The sequence below is a fragment of the Mandrillus leucophaeus genome, unplaced genomic scaffold (assembly GCF_000951045.1).
Source record: "Mandrillus leucophaeus isolate KB7577 unplaced genomic scaffold, Mleu.le_1.0 Scaffold895, whole genome shotgun sequence".
Taxonomy (NCBI): domain Eukaryota; kingdom Metazoa; phylum Chordata; class Mammalia; order Primates; family Cercopithecidae; genus Mandrillus; species Mandrillus leucophaeus.
Genome location: NW_012109752.1, coordinates 228,455 through 254,383, shown reverse-complemented (window position 1 = coordinate 254,383; position 25,929 = coordinate 228,455). Strand labels below are relative to the sequence as shown.

At 53.2% G+C, this 25,929-nt stretch overlaps 1 protein-coding gene across 2 annotated transcripts; it reads left to right on the top strand.

Moving 5' to 3' along the window:
• The first annotated feature begins 3,374 nt into the window (after nucleotides 1-3,374).
• Nucleotides 3,375-25,181, top strand: LOC105531562 (ephrin type-A receptor 10). Of its 2 annotated transcripts, XM_011969506.1 has the most exons (15): nucleotides 3,375-3,504; nucleotides 7,159-7,330; nucleotides 11,406-11,514; nucleotides 15,596-15,657; nucleotides 15,802-15,927; nucleotides 17,120-17,305; nucleotides 18,142-18,203; nucleotides 18,432-18,635; nucleotides 18,928-19,077; nucleotides 19,482-19,675; nucleotides 20,268-20,423; nucleotides 20,598-20,706; nucleotides 23,094-23,236; nucleotides 24,184-24,346; nucleotides 24,976-25,181. In XM_011969506.1, the coding sequence occupies exons 2-13, from the start codon at nucleotides 7,183-7,185 to the stop codon at nucleotides 23,133-23,135; spliced, it is 1,548 nt and encodes a 515-aa protein (XP_011824896.1). In that variant the 5' UTR covers nucleotides 3,375-3,504; nucleotides 7,159-7,182; the 3' UTR covers nucleotides 23,136-23,236; nucleotides 24,184-24,346; nucleotides 24,976-25,181. The 2 variants fall into 2 exon arrangements, with proteins under 2 accessions (XP_011824896.1, XP_011824897.1); XM_011969507.1 differs by lacking the exons at nucleotides 23,094-23,236; nucleotides 24,184-24,346; nucleotides 24,976-25,181 and having other exon boundaries at nucleotides 20,598-20,976.
• The last annotated feature ends 748 nt before the right edge of the window (nucleotides 25,182-25,929 follow it).

Genomic DNA, 25,929 nt, shown 5'->3' with positions numbered 1-25,929 from the left:
TTCCTTTTTCTGAAAAAGAAAATAATGTGGTATGGTTTATTAATGGTCATAACTAATTACAAGAGAATAGAATTCATTTTTGTCCTGAAAATGTTTTTTTTTTTTTTTTTTTTGAGGCAGAGTCTCACGCTGTTGCCCAGGCTGGAGTGCAGTGGTGCAATCTCGGCTCACTGCAAACTCCGCTTCCCAAGTTCAAACAATTCTTGTGCCTCAGCCTCCCAAGTAACTGGGATTACAGGTGCACACCACCACGCCCAGCTAACTTTTGTATTTTCAGTACAGACAGGGCTTCACTACGTTGGCCAGGCTGGTCTCAAACTCTTGACTTCAGGTGATCTGCCCCCTTGGCCTCCCCAGGTGCTGGGATTACAGGCAAGAGCCACCACGCCTGCCCGGCCTGTATATCCTTTTTGAAGAAATGTCTACTCAAGCTGGTCTGAGTGCAGTGTTGTTTACAACTAAATGATCACAATCAGTCATAGATTTCTTTGTTCCTTCTCCACTCCCGCTGTCTCTATTTTTTAATTGAGTTATTTGGTCTTTGTTGTTGAGTTCTAGATGTTCTTTATACATTCTGGATATTAACCCCTTAGATAAATGGTTAGCAAGCATTTTCTCCCATTTCAAAGATTGCCTCTTCACTCTGATTATTGTTGCCTTTGCCCTGCAAAGGTTTGATGTAGTTTCATTTGTCTATTTTTGTTTTTGCTGCCTGTGCTTTTGGTGTCATATCCAAGAAATCATTGCCGAATCCAGTGTCATGAAGCTTTCTCCTGTGTTTTCTTCTAGGAGTTTTATCATTTCAGATCCTACATTTAGGTCTTTAATCCACTTTGAGTTCATTTTTTTTATATGATGTTAGGTGAGCATCCAACTTCATTCTTTTGCAGGTGGATATTCACTTTTCTCAGTGTCATTTGGTGAAGAGACTATCCTTTCTGTATAGCATAACCTTGGTACTCTTGTGGGAGATCATTTGACCATACATGGAGAGGAGTTATTTCTGGGCTCTGTATTCTGTTTCATTGGTCTACATGTCTGTACCATATTGTTTTGATTACTGTAGCTTTGAAATATGTTTTGAGGTCACGAAATGTGAGGACTCTACCTTTGCGTGTGTGTGTGTAGGTTTTGTTGTTGGTTGTTTTTTGTAAATGATAGAGTCTCACTGTGTTGCCCAGGCTGGTCTCGAACTGCTGGCCTCAAGTGATTCTCTTACCTTGGCCTCTCAAAGTGCTGGGATTACAGATGTGAGCCACTGCCTCTGGCCCAGTTTTATTTTTCCTTCCCATGATTGTGTTGACTATTTACGGTCCTTTCAGATTCCATATGAATTTTAGGATGTTTTTTGTATTTCTGCAAAAAAATGCCTGGGATTTTGATAGGATTGCATTGAATCTGTAGATCACTTTTGGTAGTAGAGACATTTTAACAATATTAAGTGTTCTATTCCATGAACACAGGATACCTTTCCAATTATTTGTGTTTTATTTAATTTCTTTCAGCAATATTTTACAGTTTTCTGTATAAAAGTCTTTCATCCCTTTGATTAAGTTTATGTCTAAGTATTTTATTATTTTTGATGCTATTGTAAGTGGGATTGTTTTCCTAATTTCCTTTTTGAATTGTTCCTTGTGTATAGAAACACAACAAATTTTTGTGCATTGGTATTGTATTCTGCAACATTGCTGTATTTTGTTTATTAGTTCTAAATTTTATTTTATTCTTTTGAGATGAAGTCTTGCTCTGTTGCCCAGGTTGGAATGCAGTGGCACGATCTCGGCTCACTGCAACCTCTGCCTCCCAGGTTCAAGTGATTCCCCTGCCTCAGCCTCCCGAATAGCTGGGACTACAGGCATGCACCACAACACCCAGCCCATTTTTGTATCTTTAGTAGAGACGGGGTTTCACCATGTTGGCTGGGATGATCTCGATCGCTCTCTTTTTTTTTTTTTTTTTCCCCTGAGACAGAGTTTTGCTTTTGTTGCCCAGGCTGGAGTGCAATGGCGCAATCTTGGCTCACTGAAACCTCCACCTCCTGGGTTCAAGCGATTCTCTGGCCTCAGCCTCCCAAGTAGCTGGGATTACAGGTGTGCACCACTATGCCTGCCTAATTTTGTATTTTTTAAGCAGAGATAGGGTTTCGCCATTTGATCAGGCTGGTCTCAAACTCCTGGCCTCAAGTGATCTACCCACCTCGGCCTGACCTCAAGTGATCCATCCGCCTGGCCGGTCTGGATCTCTTGACCTCGTGATCCGCCTGCCTCAGCCTCCCAAAGTGCTGGGATTATAGGCACAAGTCACCACGCCTGGCCTAACAATTTCATGTGTAGAATCTTTAGGGTTTTCTATATATAAGATCATGTCATCTGTAAACAGAGATAAATTTCCTGCTGCTTTTCCAGTTTGGATGCCTTTTATTTCTTTTTCTTGCCTAACTACTCTGGCTAGAACTTCTGGTATTATGATGAATAAAAGTAATGACAGCAGACATCCTACCCTTTTCCTGATGTTGGAAGGAAGGCAGCTTCCAGTGTTTCACCATTGGGTATGATACTCACTGTAGGCTTTTCATATATGTCCTTTATTCTTTTGGGATAATTTCCTTCTATTTCTAGTTTGTTGAGTGTATTACCTCTTTTTTTTTTTTTTTTTTTTTTGAGACGGAGTCTCCCTCTGTCACCCAGGCTGGAGTGCAGTGGCACAATCTCGGCTCACTGCAACCTCCACCTCCCGGGTTCATGCCATTCTCCTGCCTCAGCCTCCCCAGCAGCTGGGACTACAGGCGCCCGCCATGACACCCGCCTAATTTTTTGTATTTTTAGTAGAGACGGGGTTTCACCGTGTTGGCCAGGATGGTCTCGATCTCCTGACCTCGTGATCCACCCGCCTTGGCCTCCCAAAGTGCTGGGATTACAGGCGTGAGCCACCGCGCCCGGCCGAGTGTATTACCTCTTGGTCAGACCATTGGAATTATTAAGTAGCAGGTCTTTCTGCCTCTAAATGCTCTCTTATGTCTCCAAGCTGCAGCAAGTATAGAAAGAGCCTGGAGCATTAGAGCCAACCACCATGAGAGAAGCTGGGGTGTAAGGGGTGGGCAAGCAGCAGAAGGCCTAATGCTTTTCCTCTACGGGACAATGAACAAAAGGGCTGTGCGGGCAGAGAGGCCTCTTTCCTCTGGTCCCACAGACTCCTCCCCCTTGGCCACGCCTCTCAGACTGTTCCCTAGCCCCGCCCACAACCCCTTAGACCACGCCCCAGGCCTCTCTAGTTCCGTCCCACAGCCACGCACGCCTCACCCTCTTCCCCCAACCCCCAGCCCTGCCGTGCAGGTGGGCAAGGTGGAGAATCCCACATTACTTACTTTCAGCGCCCTGGGAGGAGGATGAGATCCGCAGGGACCGAGTGGAACCTCAGAGCGTGTCCCTGTCATGGCGGGAGCCCATCCCTGCCGGAGCCCCTGGGGCCAATGGCACGGAGTACGAGATCCGATACTACGAGAAGGTGAGTGCGTGTCTGGGAGGGACCTGGAGCCTGCCCCGCACCTGTCCCACCGGGCTTCCGGTTCTTCAGGCAGTCCTCCCAGCAAAAGCCCTGGTTACTCCCTTTGTAAACAGAACCGCCCGTCTCCTAGGGGCCCCAGGCTCGAGTCTCCTCGTCCTCCCCCGGACTCCTCCTCTTCCTCTCTCAGCTCAGGTCTATCTCCATCACCAACCATCTCCATTGTCCCCATGTCACCTAGTGTTTCAGTTGACAAAGAGCTTTCTCTGGGGCCCGGCCCAGGTTTTGTGTGGCTGAATCTTATACGTACCATATGTAGAGCCCTTTTAAAGAAAAAGGACACAGAAAGATCATATCATTTCTAATTTTACAAAAATGCCTGACCATGGAGCACATTGCTAGGTGTGGTGGTGTGCTGGTAGATGTTTAACAGCCAGCTTTCCAGAACAATAAATGTATGAGTTATTATAATTCCAATCATATAAAAAAATGTGTAGCACAGCATTTACAGTGATAATAAAATATGTACAGAACTCTTGATTGTGAATTCCATATAGCCAATTGATCCCCATAGGATACTTGTGCTGATTTTTGCTGACCTCTTGTATCCATTGTCAATCTGTGGTTGCAGCTTAGCTGTGATGTAACAAATGGAGTCACATCCCAATCTGCTCTTTTCCCCATAAGTTTATTATCTTTATTTTTATTTATTTATTTATTTGGAGACAGTTTCATTCTTGTTGCCAGGCTGGAGTGCAGTGGCGTGATCTCAGATCACTGCAACCTCCATCTCCCAGGTTCAAGCGATTCTCCTGTCTCAGCCTCCCAAGTAGCTGGGATTACAGGCATGTACCACTACACCCGGCTAAGTTTTGTATTTTTAGGAGAGACAGGGTTTCTCCATGTTGATCAGGCTGGTCTCGATCTCCTGACCTCAGGTGATCCACCTGCCTTAGCCTCCCAAAGTGCTGGGATTACAGGCGTGAGCCACTGCACCCGGCCAATTTATTATATTTAAATCTGATATGCAAGCTACCGTTAAACTGTTTCTCACTTCGGTGCAAATTATATTCACTAAAGTGAAACCTCTTTCAGCTTCTACATGTGTCAGAACTTCACTCACTCCTCAATGACATGAGGGACTCCTTTGCTGAAAATAGTTTTTGAATACTAGAAGTCTATTGAGACCTGTGAGTGTTGGGGGTGAATGAGAAGGAGGAGAGAGTCCTGAGTCACTACTGGGTGTCTAACCTGGGTAACCCAGAGTATGAGGTACCACTGACTGCGATGGAGAAGCACTGAGGTGGAAGCACAGGCCTGGAGCAAGATGATGAACCTGGTTTTGCTCATCTAGCATTCAGGTGGCCTGTGAGAGATCCAGGTGGACTTGCTGAAGCTTAAGGGAGAGATCTGGTCTGAACAGAGAGAGAGAGAGAGAGAGAGAGAGTTGAGGGCTCTCAGCATAGAGACAGTAGCTGCTGCCAGGGGACTGGAGGAGAGAAATGAGAAGGGGAATGTGTCTGAGAAGAGTGGCCAGGACAGAGCCTTGAGGAATGCTGATGTTTAGGGACAGCAGTAAAGGACACTGGGAAGCAGGTGCTTAGAAATGACTCACTGAATGGACTTTGAGGATCAGGGCACAGACGAGAGTCCCAAGGCTGAGGTGGGTGGATGCTCCCAGGCTGCTGAGCATGAAAACCCTCAAAAAGAGGAGCAAGGACCAGGCTCAGTGGCTACCACCTGTGATCCCAGCACTTTGGGAAACTGAGACGGGAGGATGGCTTGAGGCCAGGAGTTCAAGACCAGCCTGGGCAACAGAGTGAGACCCCCACCTCTACAAAAAAGAAATTAGCCAGGTATGGTGGTGTGCGCCTGTGGTCCCAGCAACTTGGGATGCTGAAGCAGGAAGATCGCTTGAGCCTAGGAAGTCAAGACTGCTGTGAGCAGTGATTGTACTGCTGCACTCCAGCCTGGGCAACAGAGTGAGATCTTGTCTCAAGAAAACCCACCAAAACCCCAAATACAACAAAAAAGAAGGAACAAGGCCGGGCGTGGTGGTTCACGCCTGTAATCCCAGCACTTCGAGAGGCCAAGGCAGGTGGATCACCTGAGGTCAGGAGTTTGAGACCAGCCTGGCTAACATGGCGAAACCCAGTCTTGATTAAAAATACAAAAATTAGCCAGGCATGGTGGTGGGTGCCTGCTACTCCCTGCTAATCCCAGCTATTCAGGAGGCTGAGGCAGGGAGAACTGCTTGAACCCGGGAGGCGGAGGTTGCAGTGAGCCGAGATTGCACCACACTGCATTCCAGCCTGGGTGATGCAGCGAGACTCTGTCTCAAAAAACAATAAAAAAAGAAAAAGAAAAAAAGAAACAAGTATCAGGTATAAAAGTGCTATATTTGAAAGGCTTCAGGGCACCCTCATGGAGCCTGCTGAGCAGAAGCCTTGCTGGGCCACTAGACCTGGGCGGGTGTCCGGCAGCTCCTCTCTGGAGCCACAGTGCTTCTCATCTCAACCTTTCTCTCTGCACACCAATCCAGCCCACGTTGCAGAGGGGCTTGCTTGCAGCACATTGCCAATGCCCAGGTGGGCAGCCTTGTTCCTTCCTCCTCCCTGCCCCTAGCCTGCCCTACCTTGGAGGTCCTGAAGCCACTGCTGCTCCGTCTTTCAATGGATTGTTGAGATGCCTGGAAGAGAGATTCTGATTGGCCCAGCTTGGGTCGAAGTTCGTCCCAATTCCTGAATGCTATGGTCAAAAAGCTGGAGCCACAGAATATCAGCGGGGAGAGTAACCTTCCAGGGCTGTGAATATGGCAGGGACTCTAATAAGGTGTGGGCAGGGACGAAACGACGGGAGGAGCATCTCTAGTATGCCATTGTCAGGTGTGTTGGGGTGGAGTAGGGGGCAGCATGATGTTAAGGAAAAAACACAGGCTCTGCAGGGATTCCGAGGGCGCACCGGCCCCTTCCTTGATGTGAACCTCACCTAAAAAGGAGGTGGAAATGCTGACTCCACAGGGCCATTGTGAGGCTCACGGAAGGTAGAGTCTCATGTAGAAGCTGGCACTGAGTAGGCGCTCATCAGTGATAGCTCCAGCTGGGGCCTTGGGGGAGTCTTTACCCCTCTAAGCTGGGTTTCCTTATCTGTGAAACAAAGAAATAAGATAATACTTTCTGTCCTCTGAGCCTTGCAGGACAGTTGTGAAAATCAGACATCAAGGAAAGGAAAAGCCTTGTGGGCCATTGGGGGCTTTCGTGGGTTAGGGCTCATTCTCTCATTCTGTCCTCTGAGGCTTCAGGCCTGCCTAGGGCACTGGCCCAGCTCAGCCTGGATGGACAGGCCCTGGTGGCCCTCATCCTATCATCCCCCGGAAGGAGGATCTGGCGCCTTCTCTAAAATTTCTCTTACGCAGAGGTGGGGCTATTCTCGGCTACAAGTGCCACAGAGTGTGGGTGGGAGCTTGCGGTGAAGACAGGGGCTGAGGATCCAAGGGAAAGATCCCTGGGAACCCCCAAGATGATTGGGGTTGGGTTTTCCCACTCAGCCCATGTCACCTAAGGATGCTTCTCCTGCCTCCCTGTTCCTGTTCACCCTTTGTTCTCCTAGAACAGTGGACCTGGCGCTGGTGGGCTTCACTTCTTGATCTCTCTCCAGGGTCAGAGTGAGCAGACTTACTCCATGGTGAAGACAGGGGCGCCCACAGTCACTGTCACCAACCTGAAGCCAGCTACCCGCTACGTCTTTCAGATCCGGGCTGCTTCCCCGGGGCCATCCTGGGAGGCCCAGAGCTTTAACCCCAGCATTGAAGTGCAGACCCCGGGGGAGGGTAAGTAGTGTGTATGAGTGGACAGGGACCTAGACAGAGAGAACCCTGCACGGGGCTGAGGCAGGGAGACAAATAGAGGGGGAGAGTTGTCTGGAGTTATCTGTGCCATTAAGGGAGCCTGCAGAACAGTTTAATTACAGCCTAATTAATTAATGACTTTGGAATCCACTGACTAATGCCTGTTCACCGACTTGAATTAGATTGGGAAACTGTCCTGGAGGAGCTCACAGGAGAGGGGTTTGTGAACAGCTATAACCCATGTCTCAGCTGGATAGAGACTCAGTTTGGGTAGAGACCCAAACATGGGACGCTGTCCCTTTCCTCACCAGGCCTTAGAGCGTGATGCTGACTTCACTGAAGGTTGATGGATATGAAGGGGTTGCATTGCAGTGATAAAAACAAATAAGGATTGCAACCAGGCGCGGTTGCTCACGCTTGTAATCCCAGCACTTTGGGAAGCCGAAGCAGGTGGATCACCTGAGGTCAGGAGTTCGACACCAGCCTGGCCAACATGGTGAAACCCTGTCTCTACTAAAAATACAAAAATTAGCTGGGCGTGGTGGCGGGCACCTATAATCCCAGCTACTCGGGAGGCTGAGGCATGAGAATCGCTTAAAACCGCGAGGCAGAGGTTGCAGCAAGCCAAGATTGTGCCACTGCACTCCAGCCTAGGGTCACAGAGTGAGACTCTGTCTCAAAAAAAAAAAAAAAAAAAAAAAAAGGAAGAATTGCGTACCTTAAGTGGGTAAATCACATGTTATGTGAATGATATCTCAATAAAGCTGTTACCAAAACCAAACAAAAACTGGACATTGAATATCCTCATCTGAAAACATCTCTGGCTTCTCCACAATATTGTGCTTTCCTCCCTCCTCCTTTACTTCCCTCCCCTGGTTCCTCTTCTCCCCACCCACTCCCCAATTCCCTGATGTGTGCAGAGCAGTTTAGCTGTCTTGTTGCTTTGCCTGCTGCTAACCTGGCCCTCAGGATCTCACCTCTATCTACCCTGAGCAGCTCATGAAAATATTTTCCTGAACAAAGGCAGTTCCCCCTAAGAGGCATTCTGGCACCAGCTGTCAAGATAATAATTCTTTCCAACCTGCTACATGACTCTAATCCAAGATAGGAAGAGCTCTGAGCCCAAGGCAAGGTGAAGATAAAATGTTGAAGGGGTCTGAGTTCTGGGAAGAAAGACCACACTTCTTGCCTGAATGCAAAAACTGTTAGACCTCGGCCAGGTGCTGGAAAGAGGAGATTAAAGCTGGGGAATATTTGAATGTGTACAGATGGGCAGGGAGGCATTTTGGGGAGAGGAAGCCATCTGAACAAAGGCGGGCAGGTTTTTCTGGAGTGGGCATGTGGGGGGCAGGAGCTGGGGGCTGTCAGCGGAGAAGGGCTGATGGTCTCCATTCATTGGGTACCTCTCAGTTGGTAGAGACTGCTGAGATCCCCAGCCCCCCTTCCTGTGGCCATGGCTATGGTTCTCCTAATCTACAGAGTGTGGTTTCCCATGAGCTGTGTCTCCAAACTGAGATTTTTGTTTGTTTGTTTGTTTGAGATACGGTCTTACTGTGTCACCTAGGCTGGAGTGCAGTGGCACAGTCACAGCTCAGTGCACCCTCAACTTTCCGGGCTTAAGTGATCCTCCTACCCCAGCTTTCCAAGTAGTTGAGACCACAGGCGCTCGCCACCATGCCCAGCTAATATTTTTACTTTGTTGGGGTCTCACTATGTTGCCCAGGCTGGTCTCGAACTCCTGGGCTGAAAGCAGTTCTCCTGTCTTGACCTCCCAAAGTGTTAGGATTACAGGTGTGAGCCACCATGCCCGGCCCCCAATCAAGGTCTTGGTGAACATTTATGCGTCACCACTGTGCTAGTTACCTGTTGCTATGTAACAAGTTGCTGCAACATCTAGCAGGTGAAAACAACAAATATTGAATATCTTATTTTTCCATGGATGGGTAATATAGGTGCCTCTCAGCTAGGTGCCAGCGACTTAGGGTCTCTTCCAAGGCTGCCGTCAAGTTGTCCTCGGGCTGTGATCATCTCGGAGCTTAGCTGGGGGAGAGTTCACCTCCCTCCTCGGGGTCTTGCTGGTTGCTGCTGAGGCACGCTGTTCCTTGCCCCGTGGGCCTCTCCTTAGGGCTGCTCACCACAACCGCTAGGTTCTTCCAGAGACTGTGAGCCAGGGAGAGGGCACCCAAGACAGAAGCCATTCGTCTTGTTTAGTCATCCTGTGAATGACACCCCAATACTCTTGCCATATTCTGTTCATTAGAAGTGAGTCCAGCCTGCACTCACGGGGAATGGATACCAGGAGGTAGGGATGCCATCTCAGAGGCTGCCCACTGCTGGCATCTTCTCCATTTCTGTGTCCACATGGATGCCTCATTTCAAGCAGTTCTTGGCAACTCTGTTCCCCTCTGTCCATGCCCAGACCCTTGACCCTCTTTACCTCTGGAACCCTGGGCTCTGAAATACCCTCTTTGACTCTAGCATTTTTGGTCTCTAACTATCCTCTTCTGTTCCTCCTCACATGCTCTGTGACATCCGAAAGACAGCTCACTGGATCCTACCTCATCTTCAAGGCTTTTAGCTCCTGCGGGCCCCACACCCATCTCTACCCAGCCCCTGCAGATGAGCTCATCAGAAATACCCCCTAACTCTGCCAGCCCTCATTCCCTGGGCGTCTTGCTGCGTCCACCTGCTAGTCCCCAGACTTGGACCTTTCTCCTCCCCATGTCCCACGCGGAAGCTGCCTGCAGAGGTGTACTTTCCAATCTCAGTTCAGTCTTCAGGGCCACTTAGTACTTTTCCCATTCCTAATAGTTACGCCAAACCTTCACCTCTCTCAAGCACCTCCTCTCCATCCTCACTCCCACCTCAGCAAACGCCCTCATTCCTTTTCTTCTTGGGCAGGAACTCTCTCCACTGCTCCCTGTTGCCCACAGGAGAAAGTTTTTACTCCTTAGCTTAGCATTCAAGGCCCTCCAGGTTCTGGCTCCCCCAGTTCCCTCCGTCTTCCCACCCTCCAGCTTCCTATTTGCCACTCTCCGCCTTCGTGCAGTCTGTTTCCCAGACACATGGGACGACTTGCCATTTTCAGACCCAGCGTGTGCATCAAAGCACCATCAAAAATCCTTCCAGTCTGCAGGTCCAGTTCAGATGGCACCTTTCTTTGTGAAGCCTTCCTCATTGACTTTAGGAAGAAATTATTGTGCCTCTGCTCAGCTCTGCTCATTTCTGTTTCTTTTTCCATCCTACAGTTAAGATTTTTGTTTCTATCTCACCCATAGGCCCATGCACCCCTCCAGATTCATCACTGTCTCCTCAGTACTAATGCAAACTGGGCACGTAGGTTGGATGGATGGATGGGTCGATTGGATAGATTGATGAATAGGGCTGAGAGCGAGGGTCCTCTGGGCTGCTCTCTTGGGGAAATAGTTCAAAGCAGAAACTTTGGAATCAGGCAGAGACTTTTGGAGTCATGCTCAAATCTTAGGTTCACCACTTTTTAGCCATGTGATCTTGGGCAAATTATGTAATTTCTCAACCTTAGTTTCCTCAGCTGTAAGATGGAGATGGTAATGCCTTCCTGGATTATTGTGATGATGAAACAAGACAGTATAGTGAAGGCAAATGGCCCAGTGTCTTGAATGGAGTAAGGTGCAGTTACCATTAGCCCTTTTGATTATTGTTGGTGGATGGTCTGGGTGGGGCGTAGGGAGCTCAGAGCAGAGGTCATTCCTCCTGCAGAACGACTTTGAATCTCTCACTGCTCATCTGAAAGGCATAGAGAGAGGCCCGGCCCTGCCTGTCTGGACTCCTGCCTGTCTCTCTGAGCAGGAGCTGGGCTGCCGTGGAGGTGTCCTGCTCTGAGAATAGAGGAAGCTCTTGGGACTCCAGGTGCCACTGTGGTCAGTGGGACTGCCTTGGCGCCTCTGTGGCTGGGAGACAGTGCCAAGTGCAGAGGTGCTGTGGGAATCCTGCTACAGGGTGAGGACAGGAGTCTGCCCCGGGGCTTGCCTAGGAGCCCGGTCCTCTGCCCGCCTCAACCTCGTGATTTTCCTCCCAGCTGCCTCAGGGTCCAGGGACCAGAGCCCCGCTGTTGTCGTCACCGTAGTGACCATCTCAGCCCTCCTCGTCCTGGGCTCCGTGATGAGTGTGCTGGCCATTTGGAGGAGGTAGGTGGCTGGCCCCAGCCTAGGTGACCCCTGGTGTGCCATGTCCCGTGCACAGTAATGTGTGCTCACAGGTATCTCTGCCCGCTTTCCACACAGGCAGATTTGCACCCGCAAGCACACTGCTGTACAGATATAGGTGTGCATCGTTCTGGCCCCTCCCCCGCTCACTGTTCCTGCGGCAGCCAGCACTGCAGCTAGATCAGCCGCTCTGGGATGAAGGGGATTTAGCGCCTTAACTCATTAAATGTCAGAAGGCATCACTGAGGAAGGAATCAAGCTCTGGCTGCTCCAGTGTGATTAGGATTCTCCGGAGGTGCTCAGAGGCCCCCAGGCCTCTTGAGGCCCTTGAACACAGGAAAAGGGGGAAAAGACAGAAATCTTGTGTATGTATGTGTGTGGGAGGGGCAGGACAGGGAGGGCAATTCATAAAGCAGAAACCTCCCACCCCTAGCAGAAAGAAGCTTGCAGGAGGGTGAGCAGAGAAAGGGAATAGGAGGAAGGGGAAAGACGTAGAGCTTGAGTCTGGTTCAGAGAAGATTCTAGTCCTTTTGCAGGCAGCAGAGGCCTCTTGGCATATATCCTCCCCTTCTCCCCAGGGCTACACTCTGCTGCAGGCAGAGTCACCCAGATGGGTCCCAGGCTGCGCTGAGATCAGCAGACCAGAGAGGTTAGAAATTCTGCATGAGATGGGCTGGAGTGGGAAAGCAGAGGAGAGAGGTGGGTGGGCCAGGGAGCCACATCTCAGCATCCTGAAACTGCCTGGCAGCTGGATGGACAATGGGCGTTCATTTGGTACTGGCTATTTGCTTGGCCTTGAATGAGGCATTGAAAGTGACTGAGTGGGAGAGAACACTGTCTCGCTAGTCTAGAAGCCAGCTCTGCCTGGGCCAGGCAAATCAGGAGGGCAGGACAAGAGTAGGGAGCTCCTTGCTCATGGAGAATGAAGGTCCACGTGCTGGACCTGTTGAAAAAGCAGGGATGGGCCGGGCGCGGTGGCTCAAGCCTGTAATCCCAGCACTTTGGGAGGCCGAGACGGGTGGATCACGAGGTCAGCAGATCGAGACCATCCTGGCTAACCCGGTGAAACCCCATCTCTACTGAAAATATAAAAAACTAGCCAGGCGAGATGGTGGGCGCCTGTAGTCCCAGCTACTTGGGAGGCTGAGGCAGGAGAACGGTGTAAACCTGGGAGGCGGAGCTTGCAGTGAGCTGAGATCCGGCCACTGCACTGCAGCCTGGGCGACAGAGCGAGACTCCGTCTCAAAAAAAAAAAAAAAGTAAAAGCAGGGATGGACAGATGCCAAGAGCATCTTATCCTGGCTTTGCACTGAGGGGCTCTGAGAGGCAGAAGGCAGAGGGAGATGAGCGAGCCAAGAGCCCCTCTTCCGGGCAGAGGCTCTGCAGGACAGGAGTGCCCTGGGGACAGGTGCACTGCAGAGGCGGAGCAAGCCAGTGCGGGATTCCAAATTCAGCTGCACCGAAATGGGGAGAGTGAGCCTGGTTTAGCGTGGAGGGGTAGAGAGGCGTTCTCTGCCAGCATGCGTGTCCCAGCCTGGCGGGCTGTCTGCAGCGCCTCTCACACTGTCCTGTGTGTAGGACCTGCTCTGCGCCGTGGTCCCTCACCTCCAGTTTCCCTCCTTTCCAGTCCACCCTGGCTTGCCCACTTCTCACCAGCCCGTGTGGTCCAGTGGAAGCCTCTCTCCTCTCCGCACCACGCACCCTCTCTCGCTCCTCCATCCACTCAACCTTCCCCACTTCATTTCCACCCATCTTTCCTGGATGTTGCTCCTCATTCGTGGAAATCCTGTTACCACCCTGGGTGACGTCAGTAGCTGCCAGATAGCCTGTCCCATCCCTTGCCCCTTGGTTCTTTGACTTCTCATTCCCAAGAATCATCTCTTCTGTTCCTCCTGGCCATCCCCCTGGAATGCTTCGCCTCGTTACCTTTTTTTTTTTTTGAGATGGAGCCTTACTCTTGTCACCCAGGCTGGGGTGCAGTGGCATGATCTCAGCTCACTGCAGCCTCTGCCTCCCCGGTTTAAGTGATTCTTTTGCCTCAGCCTCCTGAGTAACGGGGTCTACAGGCCTGTGCCACCATATCCAGCTAATTTTTTTTGTATTTTTAGTAGAGACGGGGTTTCATCATTTTGGCCAGGCTGGTCTCGAACTCCTAACCTCAGGTGATCCACCCACCTCAGCCTCCGAAAGTGCTGAGATTACAGGCATGAGCCACCATGCCTGGCCTCACCCCAGTGCTTAATCCCGTACCCCTCTTGGCCTGCAGATTCCCTGTCTTTGCAGCTTGCTGTCTTGGCCACACCTGTCACACCTGTTCTTTAGCCTCCTCACTGACCCCTGGGCTACTTTTACCACCAAACCTACAAACCTGCCTGCTTCTGCACCTGTCCTCACCCCGTTTCCTCTAGAAGAGGTGATCCTCCCAGCCAGGATCAGTCCTTCCATCTATGACCGAACCCCACCCTTTTGCCATCTTGGGAGCCCACTATTACTCCTAATGTCCCCCTCTCCCCCCATAACAGTGAACATGTGTGGAGGCTTGGTAAGCTGTCTGACATGCTGCTGTCTGGCAGGCCTATCTTTATCTTGATTTTATTAAAGAGAAAACAGAGCCACCCAGTCCCACAGTTACCGAGTGGAGGCGCTGGGAAGCAGGTCCGTGCAGTCAGGTTCTGAGCCCAGGCCGTCAACACCCTTCGGTGGCTGCTTCCCTCTGTGTGACAGCTTTGCTCCTCCTTCCCATCTATATCTACATGTGATCATCTCTGTCGTGAAAACTTCGGAAAGTCCCCGCTTGTACCTTTATGTGATTTCTCTCTACCACCCCCTCTACTTTCTCTGTCCTTGGTCTCCGTGATACCCTGCCCGAGTTTCCCTCCACTCTCCTTCTGTTCCTCTGGTGGTTCTTTTGTACTGTCCCTGGTGCTTCCTTCCTCTAGCCTGGATGTTGGGGTTTCTCAGACTTATTCCTAGTCCCTCTTCTCAGACTCTATTCTCTCCCTGGGCCATGCTCATTGCTCCTGATTTGTATCTGCAGAGCAGGCCTCTCTTCCAAGTTCCAGATACACACATGTTGAACCCCCTTCTTATCTTCCCTGCTTATCCCCTAGGCCTGCAAACTCAGGTGTCTAAATATGAACTTTGTGTCTCCTCGTCCCAGTAAATGGCACCACCATCAACTCTGTGGGCAACTTCTCCCTCTTCCTTTCTGCCATCCAGCAACCTCTCAGCCCTGTGGCCCCTGTCACCTTCATGTCACTCGAGTCCTCTGCCTCTCTCCATGCCCATGTTGACCCCATAGCTGGAAGCACTGCCAGCTCCTCTCCTGTGGTGACACCCGCGGCAGCTTCCACTCTGCAACTGGAGCTCTTTCTAAAGTAGAAATCAAATCATTGCACTCCTCTGCTTCAGCTCCACAGGGGCTCTCCTCTGCTCCCAGAATCAAAGCTGAAGTCTTTATCTTGGCCAGCAAGGCCCTGCCCCTGGGGACTCCAAGTGCCAACCTGTGGCTTTGTTGACTGTGATGCAGTCCTTTGGCCCGTGGCTGCCTCTGTCTCAGGAAGCCATCCACAATGAACTCAGATCAGGTCAGGGCTGTCTGTCCCATGTCCCCACAGTACACCACCCTTCTTTGCCAGCACTGATGAGTGGGCTTGTGGCTAACTCTCCGTGTTTGTTTTCCTGACCAGACCAGAAGCTGCCCCTGAGTTCTGGGTCCGCTTGCCTCATTCACACTTTCGTAAAACCGCAGGTTGGGGTCAGCTGGGGGTCTGCAGTCAGGGTGTGGATTGGGTGCCTCTGGAGTTGCAATAATTTTCACTGTGTGAAAGTAGCTAGGGATGGTGGTGGTGGTGAGGGTTTGGTCTAGGGCTACGGTTGTATCTGTGGCATGGGGAGGTTGTCAAACTACAGAGAAACTTTTAAACCAGCTGGACAGGAAGGTCCCTCCCCCAGGGCACAGGCCTTGTCTTTTGAAGGGACCAAGGGGCACTGCCCTCAGTGCTCTGCAATGGGAAGGGCTGGGGTGGCCTGGCTGAAAGAATGATCCTGAACTCCCTGCCAGGCCCTGCAGCTATGGTAAAGGAGGAGGGGACGCCCATGATGAAGAGGAGCTGTATTTCCACTGTGAGTTGGCTGGGCCTGGCTGGGGAGGGGCGGGCTCCACCTTGCCTCACTCCTCAGCCCTCTGCCTTGCTCCACTGCATGAGCCCGCTTGTCCACCCCAGTGGCGGAGGCCCCGTTCCTTAGGTTCATCTCTTTCTCTCCCAGTCAAAGTCCCAACACGTCGCACATTCCTGGACCCCCAGAGCTGTGGGGACCCACTGCAGGCTGTGCATCTGTTCGCCAAGGAACTGGATGCGAAAAGCGTCACGCTGGAGAGGAGGCTTGGAGCAGGCAAGCTGGGTGCCCAGGAAGACTTGTCCCCATCTGGAAGCCCCACCCACTCTACAGGCCCCGCCCCTACTCTGTCCACACCGCTATCCTGAAGCCCACCTCCACCCGAGTCCCTGCTCGTGTCTGGAAACCCTGCCTCCACACCAAGCCCACCCTCCACCCAGAAAGTCCCTGACTTGCCTGATTGTAGGGAAGAGGATGGCAGAGGGGTCTGTGACCCTCTCCTGGTCCTCAAGGTCAGACCTCTGCACACTACCACTGGCAGTTTAGTCCCGGGCCTTTATGGGGCCGTGGGGAGGGGCCTTTGCAAGCTTGGGGGCCAGACATAACTGAGTTCTAGTCCTAGCCCTCCCACTGACCTGCTGCACGATCAGGGGCATGGCCTTCTTTTGCTCAGAGCCACAGTTTCTCATCTGTGAAATGGGCATGATATCTGCCTTCTGGGGGCTAATGTGGGGACCTCCCAGCACTCCTCACAGGGCCTGGCTGTCGGCTCTTGCTCTCTAAGCGCCAGTCTCCTGCTAGCCTTTCTTCCTGACTACAAATCCTCAACCTTCTGTGCTCAGAGACGGCAGCTGCTTTCACTGGGAGCCTGACATTATCCCCTGACACTGTCTCCAGACAGAAGCCAGAAAGGAGCGGGGTTGGAAGAATAGATGTCATTGTCATCCGTCCTGGGTCACATGGGGTTTGATGGCCATTGGCACGCTGGCATGTGCCCCGTCCTTTCTTTAAGACTTGGAAACCTCCCCCCACTGAGGAAGGCAGGGAGGAATCCCCATTTCACAGAGGAGACTGGCCAAGAAAGGGAACGAGATGGAATTCTAGGTCACACTGCTGGTACTTAGTTTACCAGGATTTCAACTGGAAACAGTCCATGATCTGGAGTCACTTTTTTTTTTTTTTTGAGACTGAGTCTTGCTCTGTCAACCAGTCTGAAGTGCAGTGGCACAATCTCAGCTCACTGCAACCTCCGCCTCCTGGGTTCAAGGGATTTTCCTGCCTTAGCTTCTCAAGTAGCTGGGATCACAGGCATGCGCCACCATGCCTGGTTAATTTTTGTATTTTCAGTAGAGACTGGGTTTCGCTATGTTGGCCAGGCTGGTCAGAGTCACTTTCTCCTCAGCTCAGCCTGTTCAGCTCAGCCAGGGCAGTGGCCTCTGGCAGTATCTGATGTGCTGTTTCCCCACAGGGCGGTTTGGGGAGCTGTGCTGTGGCTGCCTACAGCTCCCCGGTCGCCAGGAGCTGCCTGTAGCCGTGCACACGCTGAGGGACAGCGCCTCCGACTCACAGAGGCTTGGCTTCCTGGCGGAGGCCCTTACTCTGGGCCAGTTTGACCATAGCCACATCGTGCGGCTGGAAGGTGTTGTCACCCGAGGTAGGGCCCGGTGCTCCCTTGCTGCTGCCCAGCCCACGAGTATGGTGGGTGGAAATGATGGGGTGGGAGTTTGGGGTGCCCCTGCCCCTCCAGGTCCTTCCCTCAGCTGTGGGAGGTAGCTTCAGCCAGGGACCTCAGCTTTCACTGACTCAGGGTGGCCCTTCTCCTAGAGTGGCCACTCTGGCTCAGAATGACCTTTCTTTTTTTTTTCTTTCTTTCTTTCTTTTTTTTTTTTTTTTTTTGAGACAGAGTCTTGCTCTGTCGCCCAGGCTGGAGTGCAGTGGCGTGATCTTGGCTCATTGCAAGCTCCGCCTCCCGGGTTCACGCCATTCTCCTGCCTCGGCCTCCCGAGTAGCTGGGACTACAGGCACCCACCACCATGCCTGGCTAATATATATATATATTTTTTTGTATTTTTAGTAGAGGTGGGGTTTCACCGTGTTAGCCAGGATGGTCTTGATCTCCTGACCTTGTGATCCACCTGCCTCGGCCTCCCAAAGTGTTGGGATTACAGGCGTGAGCCACCACGCCCAGCCAGAATGACCTTTCTGACCTTTCAGTGATCTTCTGACCCCCTAGAATATCACTCCTAGAAAGACTGATCTTTCTTAGCAAGCTTATTGCAGCTCATGACCTTGGCCTTTGTCCACCTAAGATGTCTCCTCTTTTGTTCCTCGGCATAGTGGACCCTGGGCTGGGCAGGAGGATGGCGAGATTAGGGAGCTTGGTGCTGGTTCTGGCTCTCGAGGCCCGGTCTGGGGCACCGGGGGGGAAACTTGTGTGTGCGCGGGGTGGAGTAGGCAACTTAGCATGTGTGTTCCCATCCCTGGGCACAGGAAGCACCTTGATGATTGTCACCGAGTACATGAGCCATGGGGCCCTGGACGGCTTCCTCAGGGTGAGTGGCCCTGGGGCTGCCAATGACCACTTTATTCTGTAAAGCGGGCAGGGGTCCCTCACTTTTCTCTTTGGTAGGGCTTGGAATTGGCATCATCCCCACTGGCCGGGCTGACCTGTGGTCACAGGGTGAACTAAAGCCTGGCGAGAGCTGGGTGACTGCCCTGGCGTCACACAACACCAGGGGATCCAAGCCCACAGCCCTGGCCTCAGTCTCCTCCCTCCACAGCGGCACGAGGGGCAGCTGGTGGCTGGGCAACTGATGGGGTTGCTGCCTGGGCTGGCATCAGCCATGAAGTATCTGTCAGAGATGGGCTACGTTCACCGGGGCCTGGCAGCTCGCCGTGTGCTGATCAGCAGCGACCTTGTCTGCAAGATCTCTGGCTTCGGGCGGGGCCCCCGGGACCGAGCAGAGGCTGTCTACACCACTATGGTGAGGGTGCCCCCAGCCAAGCCTGCCTGTGCCTTCTGATTCCCGCCAAGCTGCGCTGGAACCCCTAGCTCCCCACTTCACTCCCTTCCCTGCCCCTCCACCCAGCTGGTCTTGGCATAAATGCGAGTGGACCTCCCCTTGAGGTCAGCTTTTGTGTCTTTCCTAGATGTGAAGCTGGAGTTGGGGGTTGCTTGGGAGGATGACACTCAGGGCTGGATCTAGGGCTCAGTCAGGTGGGGAAACCTGTGTGTCATCCAGTTCCTCCTTGCCCCTGACCTGCCTGCTCCTACAGAGTGGCCGGAGCCCAGCGCTGTGGGCCGCCCCTGAGACGCTTCAGTTTGGCCACTTCAGCTCCGCCAGTGATGTATGGAGCTTTGGCATCGTCATGTGGGAGGTGATGGCCTTTGGGGAGCGGCCTTACTGGGACATGTCTGGCCAAGACGTGAGTAACTGGTGACTCCAGCTCCATGCCTTCTGACCCTCTTACCTCAGGCCCCAGCTCCCTGACCTCTGCCCATTGGCCCTCAGCCTTCCAGCCCTAGGCCCCTGTTCTCTGTCTGCTTGCTTCTGGTTCTGCCTGGCCACTGCCTGAGTTTTCCTTGTGTGTGTTTTGTGTGTGTGTGTGTGTGTGCATGCATGTGTGTGTGTCTGTGCGTGTGTGTGCATGTGTGTGTGCGCGCGTGTGTGCACGCGTGTGTGCACGTGCACGTGCCTGTGTGTGTGCATGCGTGTTTGTGTGTCTGCGTGTGTGTGTGTCTGTGCGTGTGTGTGTGCGTGTGTGTGTGCGCGTACCGTGTCCTGGGGAAACCTGGAGCCTCCTCTCTGCTCCCTATCCCCGTCGCCCAGGTGATCAAGGCTGTGGAGGATGGCTTCCGGCTGCCACCTCCCAGGAACTGTCCTACCCCACTGCACCGACTAATGCTCGACTGCTGGCAGAAGGACCCAGGTGAGCGGCCCAGGTTCTCCCAGATCCACAGCATCCTGAGCAAGATGGTGCAGGACCCGGAGCCCCCCAACTGTGCCCCGACTACCTGTCCCAGGTATGTTCCCACAGGAGACAGCCAGCCTCTCACCTGTCCGTGGAGGGTCTTCCTGCATGTCTCAAGTGCAAACCCACCACCTCCACCCCCCCAACCTGTCCAGGAGCGATCGCTCACCCCATTGCCCCAGAGGGCTGTAGCCCTCCCACCTGCCCAGGCCCACCGCACTGCACATCCTCCTGGTCACTTCCGCGTCTCCTGGATTTTGCCTGCATCCCTGGGTACAATGACCTCTGACTGGAGAAATAGATGTGGTAATAGCCCTAACACATTTGTAGTCCCAATGAATCAAATATGTGAAATTAATATTCCTTGTTCCAAATATGAGTCACCAACCAGTCCTAGGCATGTCCTACCCCAGACTGTTCCAGATACTCCAATACCTTTAGCTGGCTCTGCCTCCACCTGCCTGAAGAACCTGAAGCCCTCGCCTCTTCAGGAAAGCACGGTGCTCATGTGAGCTGGGTCCAGCCCCAGGGCCCGGTTACCCTCTCCTTCTCCTGTTCATCCTCAGCTGGCCTCTCCCCGGGAGACCACCAGGTTTGGGCCCAGATCCCAGCTGTCGGTTGAGCGCAGCTCCTCTGACCCGCAGGCCTCCCACCCCACTAGCGGACCGTGCCTTCTCCACCTTCCCCTCCTTTGGCTCTGTGGGCGCGTGGCTGGAGGCCCTGGACCTGTGCCGCTACAAGGACAGCTTCGCAGCTGCTGGCTACGGGAGCCTGGAGGCCGTGGCCGAGATGACCGCCCAGTGAGTCCGAGGCACCAAGGTCAAGGCTGGGGCTAGGGGATACCAGGGGCCCTGTCCCTGCCTATATTGGGAAGTCCCAACCTGTCCAGAGAAGCGGAGGGAGAGTGGAGGGCCTTCATGGGAGGAGCAGAAGTTGGGGTCAAGCCAGCTAAGTGTGACCAGCCTTTGTTTCAGGGACCTGGTGAGCCTAGGCATCTCTTCAGCTGAACATCGAGAGGCCCTCCTCAGCGGGATCAGCGCCCTACAGGCACGAGTGCTCCAGCTGCAGGGCCAGGGGGTGCAGGTGTGAGTGGACCCCATTCTTCAAGGCAGGACTCCGGTGGGGGTCCAGATCCCCAGCCCTGCCCAAGGACTGTGGCAAGCTGTGCTCCAGCAGCGTGGGAGGGAGCACTCTCTTCCTCCGCTTGGGCCCAGATCTGGTTTGGGGCCCCAGCTTCCCTGCTTTCACTGCCTACTCCTCCCATTTTCACCAGTCTGAACACCTTCGCTAACTCAGTGCCCCGGAAAAGAGGTTCAAGTCCCTAGAGAGGACCCCTGAGATAACAGCAGGAGGAAATTCGGGGTCTCAGAGAAGAGCTGGGGCAGGGATTGGAGGGAAGACAGTGGGTTGAGATTGCCCTGGCTCATGCCCTACTGCCATTCATACCCACTAGGGGCTGGGGCCTACCCCGTGGGGTGTTCCCTTTTCCCACAGACCCATTGACCAGTCAGACAGCATGGGTCCCAGGGGGCTCTTGTTCTACCTGGCAGTGACTCCTGGCAGCTGCCTGGTGGCTCAGGCCTCGGGGGCTGTGCCAGAGACGCATCGTCCTCAGCTCCCTGTGCCTTGGCAGGGGCTGACTGGATACTGGCCAAGGCCCAGGCAGGCAAAGATGGTGCTGAGCTCAGGGGCTGACGCCCAAGAGCCCTAGACTCAGGAGCTGGTTTCTGTGTTCCCCTGCCTTGAGCTGACAGTTCAGGGTGAGGCCAAGAATCCTGACCAGGCTGGGTCATGCAAGGCCCTGGTGTTCCCTGGGGCTCCACGAGGCCCTCGTGTGCATTCCTTTATGAACTCAGTGGCCAGGACATCTGGGAAAATCATAAAGGGCCATGTCATCTCCCCAGGGACCCAAGAGCTTTTCTCTCCAGCCTTGGGGAGGGTGAAGAGGAGACTCAGAGACAGGTCCTCTCTCTCAAACAGGCTGGTCTAACCCCCAGTGTACAGATGGGGGAACTGAGGCCAAGTGAGGTGTCAGGGTCAGAGCTGGGGTCAGAACCCAATCCAGGGATGAGGCTGGCTCTGGAGAGAGAGTCCTTGGTCCTGCCCTATGGCACCCCCACTTCCCTGTACAGCCCGTGGGGACTCTAGAGGTGACCCCCTCCAGCCAGCTCCGTGCCTTGGACACTAGCCAGCCTTCCATGGAGCCCCTCCCTGCTCTGACTTCATGGAGCCCTGGCAGGAGTGGTTGTGCTGAGCCCACCATGGAGTTCCTTATCCACAAGGGCCCCTGGGAATGGTGGGGCCCAGGATGTCAGGGCTTTTGTAGGGTAGCAGGAAGGCAGCTGGATCTTGGCAGGGCCACAGGGGCTGAGTTTGTTCAGGCCACCCCTGACACTTGTCTGCTGTGCTTGGCTGTGTGTGGGTGGGGTGGGATGGAGCGGGAAGGAGAAGACAAGGGGTAGAGAAAAGAGATGAAAAAGACACACAGCCTGCCCTTGGGGGGCTCAGACTAGACCAGGAGAAGAGCTCAGGTACCAAGAAGTAATTTCAGGGCACCATCCACCAGTGCCCAGGGCCCCCAGGAGCCCTCTGGGTCAGTGGGTGAGTGGGCTGGAGGGGGAGATAGCCACTCTCGTGAAGTGTGAAGCTGAGATGTAAGTTGAACAAGGCCTTGCAGGTGGGAAAGGGAAGGTTCTTTCCTTGGGGCGCGTGGAGTGTTCGGCAGGCAAGATGGCAGGCCTCAGACAAGCGGAGTCCGTGCAGAGAGGCTAGCATGAGAAAGAGCCCAGAGGCGGAAGGTGCAGTGCATCTTTGCAGAGCACCCCAAGGTGGGGGACAGTGACTCACAGTGGTGCCTTTGGCCCCACCCTGCCAGCAGCAGCTCCTCTGCTCTTGGAATATCCCCCAGCCCCCTGCCTCCCCGTCTCCTGAGCACCTGCCCCAGCTCAGTGACTCTGGGGGTACTGGGGAGACCAAGATGTTGCTACCACCTTTGTCAGGGTTAGGGGAGCCCCCGGCCAGGTGCCCTCCAGGATCCGCCTTCCCCACCCCTCCTGGGAAGCCTGGACCAGCATCCCTTCTTGGGTGGATGGAGCCTCATCCCCATCTCCAGCTACATCAGTCATTCTCTGCAGGGAAAAGTCTCCTCCCGCTACCCCAGCTGTTCCTGCAGAAGGGCCCCTGGCTGTGTTGGCAGGACTTCGGTGTCCAGGGTCGATCTCCCCTCCACTGAGGAGTGAGGTCCCAGAATCCTGATGGGTCCCAGGCCTCAGCCCTGCACAGGCGTGATGCGGGGCGATGGCTCTCTGGGAACCCTCTACAGATCTATTTTTATATGGAACTTGTTCGCTGGACAGAGGTGGCCTGCAAGCCCCCATTACCCTGGTCTGAGCTCACCCTGGGAGGGAGGGGGCCAGTCGGAGGGGGTTCCTTCTGGACATGTTTTTATATTTCCTGGGTTCTCTATGCAGGATAATAAAAACTTGTCTGTGATAGGGTGCCTCTTTGAGTGACCGTTTCTTGATCATTGTATAGCTGGTGTGGAAGGGTTTCTGCCCCCTTCCTCGGGGACAGGGATGTCCAGAGTGTGCATCTGAGATGTCTTTGCATAGAGGTGAGTCCAACACTGCTCCTGCCATGAAAGATGTCCCAGGATCCGTGGCAGGACGGTGTGACCCAGGGTACTGAGGGGAACTGGGTGCCCTGGGCGTGTAGAGAAGTCTGTCACCCAGTCTCAGGAGCAGTAGAACAAGGGAGGTGTCCCAGACACAGTGGGGTCCTTTGCTGGGATAGACAGTACCAGGGAGGGCAGAGACCAGGAAAGGATGCCCAGCACTCAGTTTTGGATATGTGTTTGAGATGCCCGTGGGATGTGCGGCAGAGATGTCTAGGAGGCAGGTGGATATCTGGTCTGAACCTCGGAGCACAGATGTAAGTTAGAGACAGAGTTTTGGGGTCATCAGCGTTCAGATGGGGGTGGAAACCGCGGTGAGAAGGAGGTCACCCGGCCAGCATGTGCAGGAGAGGGGAGACGTCAGCGTTGGAGGCACCTGGATGAAGGGGAGCAGTGGGAGAGGCCAGGAGGAGCTGTGCCATTGCTGCTGAAGAGCAAGTTTTGGTGTTAAATACAGAGAAAATGGCCGGGTACGATGGCTCACACCTGTAATCCCAGCACTTTGGGAGGCTGAGGTGGGTAGATCATTTGAGGCCAGGAGTTCGAGACCAGCCTGGCCAACGTGGTGAAACCCCATCTCTACTAACAACACATAAATTAGCCGGGCGTGGTGGCGGGTGCCTGTAATCCCAGCTACTCAGGAGGATGACACAGGAGAATCACTTGAACCCAGGAGGTGGAGGTTGCAGTGAGCTGAGATTGTGCCACTGCACTCCAGCCTGGGTGATAGAGCAGAAAAACAGACAAATAACAACAAAACAAAAAACAGAGAAAGCAAGTGACAGAGGAGGGAGCAGTGGCTGTCAGTGTGGGCACTGGGATGTTACCGGTGAGTGTATTCATTTGCTTGGGCTACTGTAACACAGCACCCGTGGCTTTGCCGACAGGGATTTGCCGTCCCACAGCTCTGGAGGCTGGAAGTCCAAGATCGAGATGTGGACAGGGTTGTTTCCTCCGGAGAGCTGTGAGGGAAGCTTCTGCTCTGGGCCTCTCTCCCTGGCTTGCCTGTGGCCATCATCCCACTCTGTCTCTTCACATCATCTCCCCTCTGTAAGTCCAATTTCCTGTTTTTATGGATGCCAGTCATATTGGACTGGTCCATTACCAGCCCACCCTAACAGCCTCATTTTAACTTAATCACCCCTTTAAAGGCCTGTCTCCAAATACAGTCACCTTCTGAGCTACTGCGAGTTAGGACTTCAACATAGAGGCCTGGTGGGGGGCACAGTTCAACCCGTAACAGCGACTTTGTTGTCAGGGCAGAAGCCAGATGAGAGGATTGGGGAGTGGAGTTTGGGAATCTTTGAGGAGTCCAGCGAAAGGAGGAAGAGTGGGCTGAGACAATGACCAGGACAGGCTGCGGGTGTGAGCCAAAGGGTGCATGCGCAAGGCCTGAGAGCCCATGCATGTGCACACATGTGCACATGGGCACACATGCACACACACACTTGGACCACATGAGTCCTTGCATGTCTCAGTTGGCTTTCTAGTGCTTCTCCTCTCCGTGGCCCAGGCCGTTCATGTTCTTTAGGCCGGGGAAGGCGTCTTCCTCATCTGCACAGCTCAGGACATGGGAAGTGCTTAGGGCAAGGGGTAGGGTGGTGGGGGTGGTGATAAATCATACTCCTTCCCCCACTTCCTGTGCTCAGAGCCAGTTAAGTACTAATTCCCTGGGACAGGTGGAGAGTAAAATATCAGCTCTTTGATAAGGCTAACTGGAGAATGTTGCTTACCAAGTTTCTTTGAAGCTAAGATGCCATTGAGTGTAACATGTCCTACCAAGAAAGAAACATCACAGTCAACTATGTTGTGCCATCCAACCGGAAGATGCATCCCAGTTTCAGAGATGTTAACATGTACGTCTTCAATGAATGAGATGCTGTGCATCAGGGACAAAGTGTGTTTCCCATCATTCCCCTGAACTAGACCCACCCAGTCCCAGGCTGAGCCGGGTGGGGCAGACACCCAGTGCAGGGGCAGAGCTGCCCCCTCAGCTCCTGCCTGCACGATGGGAGCAGAGCGGGGTGCACCTTTCTTGTGGGCAAGCAGATCTGCAGGAGAAGCCAGAGGGCACTGAGTCAAGCAGGTTGTTCCTGCTGTCCCTCAATTCCACTTGAGAAGCCACCCTCTGGTGGGGAGGAATGAATGAGGAGTGGGTTAGAGATGTTAGCAGCATTGCTCCGCTGAAGTCATCGCCAGGAGAGGCACGCAGCCAGGGAATGCAGGACCCCAGCATTAACACGGTGCCTGGCACACAGAACACAGGAAGTGCCCACTTGTTATTAGTGTTACTATTATTATTACTATTACCTAGCTGGTGTGAGGCACCAGGTAGACATGTGGTCAGGAATGGAACTTCTCTAGGCAGTGGGCCTGCTGATCTGGCTTGATAAGGTATTTGCCCATTCACTGTGCATGGACCAGGCACCTACTAGATGGCTGGCTCTGGCAGCTCAAGGCCTCACTGCCCAATGGGCGAGTCAGTTAAGTAAAAAGTACCCATGTTAAGTAAAAAGCCATGGCAATAAGGATGAATTCTAGGTGTTTGGGGGCTCAGGGAAGGGCTCTGCCTGACTTTGTTCCCGAGGAGGTATGAGCAGGCTCCCAGGGGAAAGTGGGTAGTGTGTTCGCTG